Source organism: Coloeus monedula (assembly GCF_965178545.1).
Source record: "Coloeus monedula genome assembly, chromosome: 11".
In the NCBI taxonomy this organism is placed as follows: Eukaryota; Metazoa; Chordata; class Aves; order Passeriformes; family Corvidae; genus Coloeus; species Coloeus monedula.
Window position 1 is genome coordinate 9,880,213 of NC_138791.1, and position 11,643 is coordinate 9,891,855.

General features: G+C 45.1%; 1 protein-coding gene across 3 annotated transcripts in view; it reads left to right on the forward strand.

Annotated features, from left to right (window-relative positions):
• The window catches only part of CHCHD6 (coiled-coil-helix-coiled-coil-helix domain containing 6), a 110,048-nt gene extending 102,303 nt beyond the window's left edge, over positions 1 to 7,745 (forward strand). For all 3 annotated transcript variants that reach the window (XM_082288485.1, XM_082288486.1, XM_082288487.1), the window contains one exon: positions 7,308 to 7,745. In XM_082288485.1, coding sequence (XP_082144611.1) covers positions 7,308 to 7,331 — 24 coding nt within the window. In that variant the 3' untranslated portion in view covers positions 7,332 to 7,745. The remainder of the gene's footprint in view (positions 1 to 7,307) is intronic.
• Positions 7,746 to 11,643: the final 3,898 nt, after the last annotated feature.

The following is an 11,643-nucleotide window of genomic DNA, read 5'->3' on the forward strand; positions in this document are numbered from 1 at the left end:
CTGGGTCACACGGAGCTTTAATGCACTGGGGAATTAGAAATGTTCTAAGAGTTTAAATTCTAAGTGCCTTTATTTTTCTGTGAAATTTCCTTGCACCAGACCTGTATCTTGCTGTCCTGCTGCCTTTATCTAATTTGTTTTCTTGTGTATGTTACTGACATCCAGTGAAGTGTAATTTGTTTGAGAAGTGGCACTTATAACAAGGATCCTGCTAGTAATCCCTGCATTGAATCCCTATATACACAATGTTCCAGGAATAATTAAAGTCACAAACTTCAATCTTGAGGGATGCACAGGGGAAACCTATCCTGAAATGAGGCTTGGCATATCTGATTTTTCTACTTCCAGTGCTTTTCAGCACTCTAGGATTTGCTATTTTTGTTCCAGGACTGAAGTAGATTTAAAAGGAAGTCTGACATCCTGAATTTACACGTCCTAACAACAGTGTTCATCAGTCAGTCTTCTTACCATGTCCTTTCTCTACCCCTTCTCTCTATTAATTTTCCTCAATAGTCTGCAGGGATCATTTGCCAGCCTGATTCAAATTCCTGCACTTCCCTGGCATCTTGTTTTATAACATCTTGCATCATGTACTTTCCATTTCTGTAATCCATTTAATCCAAGATACTGAGATGGCTTTGCAGGTATTTATTGCATTTCTTTCTTCCTCGTGTAAGGAGGTAACAGGTCATTTATACAACTTAATCCAAAGTCTCTTGGCTTCTGGGGTTATTTTTTCCTTTTATTTTCCCACTGATTATTCTGGAGGCTGATAGTAAGAGCAGGAAAGACAGCGTGGAGAAGTTGACAATATTTGTGTCTGTTGTTTCATTACTTTGTGCCCAGAGCATGGCTTGGCAGTTCAGCAGTTAAACCCCTGCAGCCAGTGTCCCCCAGCAATAATGTTACTGTTGCCTCTCCTTAATTTTTGGAAGTGTTGGGCTTAGGGTTTGAAATAATGAAATACTGTTGCATCAGTAAGTGGTTTTCCATTCCTTCTGGCTCTGGAAGCGGATATTCACAGTTGGGTGAAGTTCATTTTAATCCTCACAAAACCAGAGCTGGATTTATACAAGTTGTCATTGTTCTGCTTTAGAAACACTCTGTGCCTTCTGGATCCCTTTATCCCTCCCAGGGGCTAATCCACAAGCTTGCAAAACACTTGGGGTGACTCCAGTTGCAGGATGGAGGGGCGTCCAGTGTTATCTCCTTTTCTTCCTGCATTGCCTTCTACCACTCAGTCCAGAAAGGCACAGTAGTGTTTGGAGCACTTTTTGATGTGTACAGATAGTGGGATGTAATTACCTTCCTCTGAGATACAGTCATTATCCTGGCTGTAAAGAGAGAGGGTCACAGTCCTAATGGGAAATGATTTTAAAGCAATCTTGACCAAGTCTAGTGGAGCCATTTCAGAGCACTTAAAACTCAGCCAGTCCTTCATGGCACTTGTGATATGTCCACTTCATGCAGCGAGAGGCATTGGGACTAACACTTGTTGAGGGATAAAGAAAATCCATGATAAACTGCAGCATTGGCTTTGGGCAGACGTTGTGTGCTGCCACGGGGGAAAAGCACCGACAGAACCCGGGCTTGATTATTACTGTTCTTGGTACTGATTTGGAAAAACGCAAGGCTCTCACAGAAGCAATAAGCCAGTAGTCATGAAATCTGCTGCCTTGGGCTGCCTGTGCTACAAGAGCTACCCCTCTGCCCCCAGGCTTGATTCCTGCAGAGGCAAGAGGATTGTTCCCATTTCCCAAGGAGGTAGCTGGGCAGATAGTGACACAGTCTGCATATCAGAGCCAGATCATTGGCGGATGCACTGTCGGTTCACCTGGGAAGTTCAGGCTTCAAAAATGTTCTGTCTTACAAGGCAAATTTGGTCAGAGGTTGTTTAATAGCAAATACTACTTTGTGTTATAAGATGTTAGAGAAAGACAGGCTTCAACATGCTTTGGTGTGTGCTGGGGTTGTGCTCAGTAGCAAGGTGAGGAGAAAGATTTCAGCAGAGCTGATGGAAGGTGACAGTCAACAGCTGTAGGTCATATTGAAGGGCTCTGGCAGGTCTGCTGGCATCAGCCTGGGACTAAAAAACAAACACCACTTCACACAAGCGATTTTCTGTATTTCAGTCCTTTACAGAAGCACAATAGCCCATGCTGTGCAGGTTAGCGAAGCTGTAAGCTGGTACCTGGGAGAGCAAGAATAACTAGTAGTGAAATGCTCTATATCTGATTTTCATCCTTTGAGCTCCTCTGTAATGTTATTGGAAAACAAAAATTGTTTAAATAATGGAACAGGCCTGATGAAATTGTGCAGTGATGCAGAAGGGGTTGAGGAAGGGTTATTTCCTTTCTTTCCATTACTTTTCTCCTCTTGCCTCTCCTTGCCTTCCAAACGTGGGTGGAATCTACATGTCAGGCACTAGCGACATCAGCCTGGCCCGGTGGCTTTTCTTAATGGCAAGAATGAGATTAAATGCAATTAACATCGATTGAGCAAAAACTGCCCTCGGTTTGTATGTGGATTAATTAACAGCCATCCTTTCAGCAGTAGCCCTTTGCCAGAGCCGTGTTTGTTCCTCCTGGCCCTGGTGTTTTCTAGCACATGTCCAAAATCAAAAGCAGTGAGCTTGTTCCCCACTGTGATGTCTGGGGTTACTGGCTCAGCAGGGAGATGCAGCCCCCCAACCGGGATGATTTTTTGTGCAGTCTGCTGACTGCAGAGCTGCTCAGTCAGTGGCAAAATATTTCCTGTTAAGCAAGGCTAATGACGGGAGCTCTCTGCAAGTTAGAACAATGATCAGAACAATTGTCTGGAGGAAATCAATGTTATAATGCATGAACAAACAGGTGAGTCTCAGAACAGCTGGAGATTAGTTGTGCTGGTAAATAACTTCGTATTTGGGTGATGCAGAGCAGTGGGGAGGTGTCAAGGCAGAGCAAAGCAAGCAGTGTGTGAGCTGGAGAGGGAGGAGGAAACCAGAAAGACTGTTTCTGTTCCTTGCACTCTGTTGGTGGGGTATGTAGACCAGGAGACTTCCACGTGAAAGCACTTTCCGGGGTGTTCTGACAATGCGTCTGGTGAGTTTTTTGAAAAGCATCTTTTCTGCTGTCAAGCCAGCTTTGAAGACACCATCTGGGGAAGTAGCCAAGAAGTCACTGGGTGAACTTCTCTGCTTTGCAAAGCCATTAACACCAGTACAGAGAAGAGGGAAAACAAAACTCTCTTCATAGCTTTTTGAATTAATGTTTTTTGTTGCTGCCAGGCATGCTTCTGCCCCTCCTTATTCCAGTCCCAAGGACAGCAACTGTTGGACTCCTGAAGGATGAGAGAGACAGAGAGGCTTTTCTGTGCAATAACTATATGGCACAGAAGTGCTGTGATCCATTAGTCAGCACAGCTGCTCCACAAAATAGCCAATACCCTGAGTGTAACAGAACAAATTGCACATAACCAAAAAATACCTACAGCATACATCAAACCAAAGTGACTCAAATGTCCCTTCCAGCGCTTTGGGGTGCTAATAGCCCTGCAAAAGATGCCTCATCCAGTGTAAAGGCCTTGAACACCCATCTTAGGGCTGGTCAGGATTTTTGTATTTTGTTTGTGCCCCTTTCCACAATAAGTGAGATGAAAAAGTTGTGTGGTCACGTTGCTGAGGTCTGTTGTGTGCCAACAGGTATTTTGGTGTTGAGAGCTGCCTGCACACGGCAGGGAACTAGGAACTATGGAGATTAATTTCTACTTTGTCACTGACACTCCAAATGCACCGAGTCATTTATCATGAGGATCTGCTTTCTGATTTCTTCATAGCTACACAGTGCCCATATGTGTGAGCACCGTGGTGCGACTGCTTAAAGGGATGTTAGAACAAAGGCAAGGCACATGCTGGAGGAAACTTGCAGGGTTTACCCTGTGAGACTAAAGGCTGGTTAAATAAATATGTCTTAACACAGCTGGGGCTTGGCAAACAGTGTCTCTGGCAAACACTGAGGGAGGAAGTTCTTCAGGGTCTGGCTTTTTGAGGAGGGAGATTCCTCCGCTGGCTGAGAGCCTCCAGAGAGGCCGAGAGCTGAGGCACAGAGCTGGCTGGCGACTGGGGGAGGTGAAGAGGATGCTGCAGATTCACCAGGCAGCCCCAAACTTCTGAACTGGGATGCAGACTGAGAAAGAAGGAACAGGACAGAGGAACAGGGGCATTAGAAAACCTTGCTGAAACTTGCTCACCCCAGTGCTGGGTACCAAGGCCTCAGCTCTGTTAGAGGACCAGGACCATGTTGGGCATTGACCGGACTTCCTTCTCAGCAGGGGTGAGATTTGTGGAGCAGATCTACTTGCAGAGCTCAGCCCTTTCTCCTCACTCAGCTGGAAAGCTGCTGGCTTTCCCACAGGGGGCTGCAAAGTGGCAGGCTGTGTCAGCTGAGCAGCCCATTTGGACTGCAGTTAGCTCCTAAGCAGGGTCCCACAGTGGTGGAAGAACATGAGTTACTGGCTTGAAGGTCCCATTTGCTGTGAGAGGCATGGAAGAAAACAAGTGCTGTATGCTCTCCAGCTGGGCTTGCTGTCAGGACTGAACAGATTGCTATTCCTGTTTGTGCTGATGAGGAATTTGCCTTTGTATGGACAGTTTTCATATGTAGAGGCGCTGGGCTGGAGCTCATCAAGACTGGAACCTGGTCTCTACCTGGATTGTGTTGGCAGTGGCGTTAAAAATAACCTGTCCTCCCTATGCAAGAGGGGCACCGTTCCCTCTCATCAGACTGTGTGTGCCATGCACTCTCCAAGGCTGCTCATCTCCTGACTTCTTGTTCTGCTAAGACTGCAGCAGAGACCAGCTAATGCCAACTGTGGGACAGTCATTTTATGAGGAGGCACCAAAACTTTTCAGTCTGAGCCTCAACTCCATTAACCGGGAGTATTGTGTCGTGTGAGAACAGTGTTTTCAAACTGCCTGGACTTGTTGCCTATTCACCTTGTCTGGTGCATGTGCAATGGTAGGAGCATGGAGAAGAGGTAAAGCTTCTCCTTCCCTCTGCTGGCTCCTTCTGCTCAAGGTAAGTGCTGTAGCAACCTGGTAGCATCTTGCAGGGAGGATTCCAGGCTGGAAGAAAATGAAGGGGTGCAAAGTCTGCGCTGGTTGCAGTGGTAGGCGGAGTTAAAATGTGGGCAAAGGGTGAGTTTAGTCTCAGAGATAAGGTGTCCTTCAGCCCATCTGTTCTGGGTCCAGGCTCACTGTGCAAAACATTTTGAGGAAGTTTAGTCATCCAGAGTGAGATGGAACCTGATGTTTTTGCACAAGGAATGTTTGTGAGCCTCCAGCTCAATGCATACCTGGTATGTGGGTAGGTTAGACTGGAAAGAATTCATTGGGGCTGTTCTCATTTTCTCCTGAAATAAGTAAAAATATCACAGAGTCATATAATGGTTTAGGCTGGAAGTGATCTTGAAGATCATCTAGTTCCAGCCCCCCTGCCATGGGTAGAGATACCTGCAACTAGATGAGGTTGAAACAGGTAGTTATGATTTTGAACATGAAATTGTGTAACTATGATATTCTTTAAAATTGTTTTTTAAAAAGAGGTTTCTACTGTCTTCCAGAAGGCTTAACCACAGAGTAGCCACAGAAGTGATTTTTCTTTTTTTCACAAAATGTAGCATTCCTGGACCCTTTACTGAAGTGTTACAATGTGAATACAGCAAATTACTTCATTGCAAAATTGATCGTGAGTTGTTACTGCTTCACTCATTGCAATTTTGGTGAGTGCTATTGGAGTTTTTAAAATATATTGCTCTGTGCATAACTTTTAAGTCACTAATGATGAGAAAAATTACCAGGGAAATTAGAGTCAGTGGAGTATTATTGATGGTTCATTTGTCAGATTTCTGCATAACCTTTGTCTAAATAATTTGGCGAACAATTTTCTCTTTATTCTGGAGTCCTTTGAAGCTTTTCCAGTTCATTGTTGTCAGAGATGGGGCTCTTTGGAGATTCAAGGCCAGCATATTCAGTCTACATTGATCATGTATCAGCCAGTACCAGCCTGCTGTGCAGAAGTAGCCAAAATGACATCCTCACCTTCTGACAGACAGTGCCAAATGTGCTAGCATCATTATTTTGTGATGTTTTCCTTTCTGATTCACACTGAACAAAGCACAGCTCCTCTCCTCAGAAAGGCAAATATCTGGAGAGTAGAACTGGGCTCAAATACAGCCCTAATAAAAATGGGCAATGAGATTGTATTCAGTTGTCTCTCTCTAGTTGGCTTTAGCTAGGTCCTTTTAACATGGATCAGTCCTGTCTGCTCTGCAAAAAGGACCTGCATGTATCCAGAGCATGAGGAGAAAGTAGCCTGTTGATGGGCTTACCCTGTGTGATTCTGCTCTTCCTGTAGCACTGGCACAATGATGCCACTGCTGCTGCAGGAGAGCTGATTGCCCACGTTGTGAAGTGGGATCCAACACTGATACCTCAGATCCTCAGGGAGAGGTGTTACAGCTGGTGTCATGTGTGTTCTCATCCAGTGGTGATGGCATTGTTGGTTTGATTTCTTTGACTTTATAGATGCGATAAGATAAAAATAGGAAGAGACCAGAGCAAACTTTGCAGTCTCCATCCTAAAAACGTTGGAAGCTTTCTGACTTATAATAACCCTCAGAAGTTCACAGCTCATATGCACGTACCTGCAGGATCTGAGAAGGTACCATTTAGTAGGTTTCTGTGGGGTCAAAGCAGACATGATTTTGCTTTGAATTTAAGGAGGTCTTAGCAGGATAAAGGCTGTCAGATATGTCAGGAGTTGGGGTGGTCTCTGAGTCCCCATCTTTATTCTTCTCACTTCTCTGGTGCTCTTACGTTGATCCTGTTCCAGGATGAGAGGACTGTGTGTGTGTGTGTGTGTGTGTGTTTGATGGCAGCTAATCAAAGTGCTCCTGTGTCCTGCTGAGGCAGGACTTAGTGTGAGGCTGCACTTACTCTTGTGACCTCGCTGCTCCAGTGCTTACCTGGAGCCACGGCTGTTCTCTCCCACTGTAGGCCAGTGGATTTACAATCCTGATGCTTGCAACTGACCGTATGTTCTTCATCACAGAATCAGCCTTGCCTTTGGTATCATGAGTGGCTTTCTTGTTTCTACAATCCTCTCCCCTTGAGTATCTTGTGTTTTACAGTAGGTGAAACCTGATTATTTTTCTGTGGGATTTTCACCCTGCCAATGCTACTCTTTCATTTCTGATGGAAACATTCCCATGTCAACAGCTGCATAACTAGCTTGCTGCCTTTTTCTTTTGTCTCCTTCTTTCTCCAGGAGCTGTTTGTTAATTCTGGATAAACGTCATCCGCCAAAGAACAGAGGACAGGGACCACAGATGCCCTTGGAAGCCCCAGCATCCTTCTGGACAGACACTGACCAAAACCAGTGCCTTCTGCCCTCCATGACCCAAGACAATACATCATGATTCCTCTTCTACCTGCCTGCATGTATCAGTCTCGGTGGACGTTCCTGGAGTTGAGAGAAGGGTCCCAGGAGAAGGGGATGCTATAGTTTCTTTTTATTGTTTTGCAATGTAAAGAATTGTGTTGACCCCAGGTGCTTCCAGCAGAAGCTTGTAGCTTGGGGTCTTGCCCAACATGAGCCTGGTTCACCCAGTTCTAACTTTTGTTTCACCAATCTACATCTGAGTTTCAAGAGCTGTTGCCTCTGTTTGTTTGCTCTGGAGAAAGGGGTCCGAAGTATTTGGAAGTAACCCTGAGTAGCTTGTTAGGATTAACTGTTCCTAGCATGCTGCCATTGGTTACACCAGCAGGCGCATTCCTTCCCTCCAAGGTTCTCTCCTAAACAATAAAGTGTTTAACAGTCACTGTGTGCTGTGAGATGCTTTCAGTCCCATGAGCTTGTAAACTGCTTTTTTCTGCCCATTGCCGATGCCAACAAAAACTCCAAATGAGTGTGAGGAATAGCAATATTTCAAGTCACAGTTTATAAATCACAAAACTTGTTCGTTTTGGTCCCAGGCTGACTGGCTTATTTAAAAGTACTTGGTGCAAAGTCCTGGCTGAAGGGAACTGGTGGTGGGGAATCATACTGGAAAAACCTTTGCCTGCTGGATGCAGAGCCCAAGTTACCTTTCTTTTCACCAGCTCTTGTGTGCAGTTCCTGCTGTGTCTGCCATAAACCATCATCCCTTTCAGCCTTGTGCTCTACGTTGATCCCTCTCCGTGCTTCCTGAGGAATGGAGGAAGCTGGGTGCATCTGGAATCTTATTCTCCTAGAAGTAGGTGTGGCAGAGTTGCAAAAGGCCTGTCAGCAAACCAGGGGAGCAGGTCTACTTTGGTAACTTGATTCCTTTTCACTGGGTAGAGCTTCTCTGGCAGCATTAGCTGCCTCTGTCCTCTCTGACTGTATCTGACAGGTTTTGAAGAATGTGAACATGGATTTTTGGAGGTCATGTCAGAGTTTAATGCAGTGTTTATGAAAATGGATGAGGGGGGCCGAGAATTGTTTTCTGTGTTATATTCTGCTTCGTCTCTTTTTTCTTTAGACAGCAACTTAGTGCTTTACATCTTCATTAAAGCAACAAAATGCCTTTCCTTCTTATTGAGAGCTGATGCCACAACACTTTTCATCCTCAGAAGCGATGTTTTCTTACCCATGGCTTATCTCTGTTAGTCTCAGATCTTGCAAATATTCCAGCTCTGCATCTTTGTGTAGGTCAAACTTGCTGTCCCCAAGGAGGAAGAGCGAGTTTTCCAAAACAAATTAGGACACTTAGTGCCCTCAGATCTGGTTGGGCTTTTGCTGCTGCTGCCATGCCAGCTTTTGGATCTGCTTGGGATAGCCACAGAACTTCTGACTGCAGGCAGAGATTTAGAGTACCAAGGTCTATCCCTGACTAGGTTTGAAATTATTACTGGTCTGAAGAGAAAAGTATGTATTTTGCCTCTTCCTCATTTTCCTCTTGCCCCTATCCAGCATTGTCTTCCTCATTTTCCTCTTGCCCCTATCCAGCATTGCCTTGGCATGAGTAATTTGCATGTCATTATTTCAGCTGCCCTGAACTGGGGGGACTGTGAAGCCAGGGCTGATTATTTGGCGGCACTGGGCAATTTTCTCTGTTAGGCAACTGTAATACATTTTCACGTTCTTTTATAATGAGCTTTATTTACCAAATTGGCAATTCCTCTGTTGAGAAATAACTGATTACAGCATTCATGGAGTTGCTGTCATCTCAAGATATGCAGGTGTCTGTGGAACATAAACAGATGTGATCATTCAGACAGTGAACTTGATAGAGGGTAGGGGGGAAAAAATCAGCCATAAAATCATAAATGTAACAGCTACAGCTAATGTTGGCCAGGTGCATTGCGGCTGTTTGCAGCCCAACAAGGACAAAGTGGCACTCGAAGGCCATCCAATACCTCCAGAGGAGGGACTGCTTGATTGTGAGCTGAAAATACACCTCTTGCCTGTCACTGCACTTCAGTACTGGCTTGCCTAACTGTCTCCAAAACTTTCTGAGGACAGACATTTGTTTGTGGCCCAGCCTTAAAGTGAGAAACTCTTCTGTCCCACCGTGTTGGGTTTGATTTTAGCTTACTCTGTGCTGAATGTCTATGAACTTCTTGGTGTTCATGTCCATGGGGACTGTGGTCCCATCTGCCTTTCAGGCAGTCCCTTTCCTTTGGTGTTTCCTAGGAGCAGTTTTGTTGCTGTTGTTGCCCTGATCACCAGCTCAGATACCTGAGCCTGGGGGAAAATATCATCCCAGAGATGTCAACAGGAAACTGTTGAAGTTCAGTTGTAGAGTCTCAGCTGCTATCCAAGTAAAAAAAGTGCAGGTAACAGAGCTTCTCGAGTGAATGTTTTCTATTCCCCTTCATCTTTGCTGCCTCCTGTATTACCAAAGCCCTTGCAAAGAAGGAAGAAATCTTGCACCTTCTCCTAAGCTCCCTCTCCTTATGTTTCTCCTTGACTGCTGGTTGGATATTCAGAGCAATTTTTTTCTGTGCAAGATTATGACAGCAGGTGTCAGTTGTGCTCCAGAGTGGCAGAGATCATTATTCCTGGAGCCTGGTGTCCAGTGTTGAATAGATGTCCTTTCCACATGGCTACCACCACAGCTGGCATTAATGGGCAACTAGGACAGCAGGATAAACAAGGTCTGAATCTATTGTGCAAGCTGAATTAGAGGCAGTTTCCTCCAAAGGCAACTTTGAGGTGGGGTAGAGGCAGCCAGCCACACTGTTGTCTGTGCTGCATGTGGTGGATAAAAAGCAGCTCTTTTGTGACCAGGAGTGTCTGTGACCTGTTTCACTGACTAAAACCAAACCTGCCCACAGCCAGGTGCAGCTTGGGTACAGTGCTTCCTTCAGCTGAGCAGTGCATGTCCATTTTGCCTGCCTGGTTTTTGCAGTTCTCTGCAAACTGGGTAATTTTGTGTACAAATGCATCTGGTGATTCGGATGCAATGTGCACAATTGTGGTAATTTCATGTGAAAATACAGCTTGCAGAGTGCCTGCTTTAAGAGTGTGAATTGTTTTAAAACTTGCCAGATGAATGGAAAGAACAACCTTTTTATTCATGCATAATTTCTTAGCATTGCAAGGAGGGAAAAGAACAAAACCAGAGAAGTTACAGAAGATACAGGAAATAACAGAACTGATAAAAATTTTCGAGTAGGCCTCAATAGCTTTGTAAATGAAACATTCAACAAGCAGCACTTTGAGATGCCAGTGTGCAAGAACATCACTGGCACTTTAAGCACCAAATTTGTGATCTTGCATAAAAACTCAACCCATTGCCTCCTGTTGTTAATATTTCACAGTTGACTTTGCAAGATGCTTTATCTAATATCCTCTCTGCATTTAGGCAGCTACCTTCTCTGCCTTGTCCATAACAGGAGAGGTGGGAGGAGGAAGGCAATTGCCAAGTGTGTCTGTAATCTATGTAGGAGGGTTTTGTGTAGCTGTAGGGGGAGAAGAGTAAGTCTCATTTCCTATTTTATAGTCTGCTGAATCCTGTGATCTCATGCTGTGTGCTCCTTTCCCAAGCAGAATTTTTCAATTTGTCTTTCAAGTTGTTGTTATTTTTTATTTCCAAACTGGTTAAAAGTGTTTGTCTCTAACTTGTTGATAAATTGTTTATGTCTGACTCCCTAAGGTGCTTCACTACCAGTCTTATACATGTCTCAGGACCACCTTTTTCTTCTCTTGTCTTGTGCCCCCCCAGTGGGCTGTTGCATCCAGCACTGAACGTTATCAGCCCTTTTTTGGAAACCCAAGGGGGCCTGAAGGGCTGTTCCGTGTCCTGCAACCTGTAACCCCACACCTGCTCCCGTTCATGTGGGTTCTATCCTCGGACAAGGTGGATGTGATGATACTCCTGAAATGACTCACCTGCCTTGTCAGCCCTATCACTCTACTCTTGGTGTGTGTTGGATTCTCCTCACTTTGCCTGTTCTTGGTTCCTTGGGGGAGTGGAGGTTGATGTGGACTGAAGTGACTGGGCTGTATCACCTTTGTGCTGAGGCTGTTCAGGCCGGTAGCGCTGCCCCTCCATCTCCCACTCTGGTGTGTAATTGTGCTGGCAGAGTGGTGGTTCTGCAGCCTGGGGCAAAGCCAGAGGAAGCAAATGGAGCAGCCA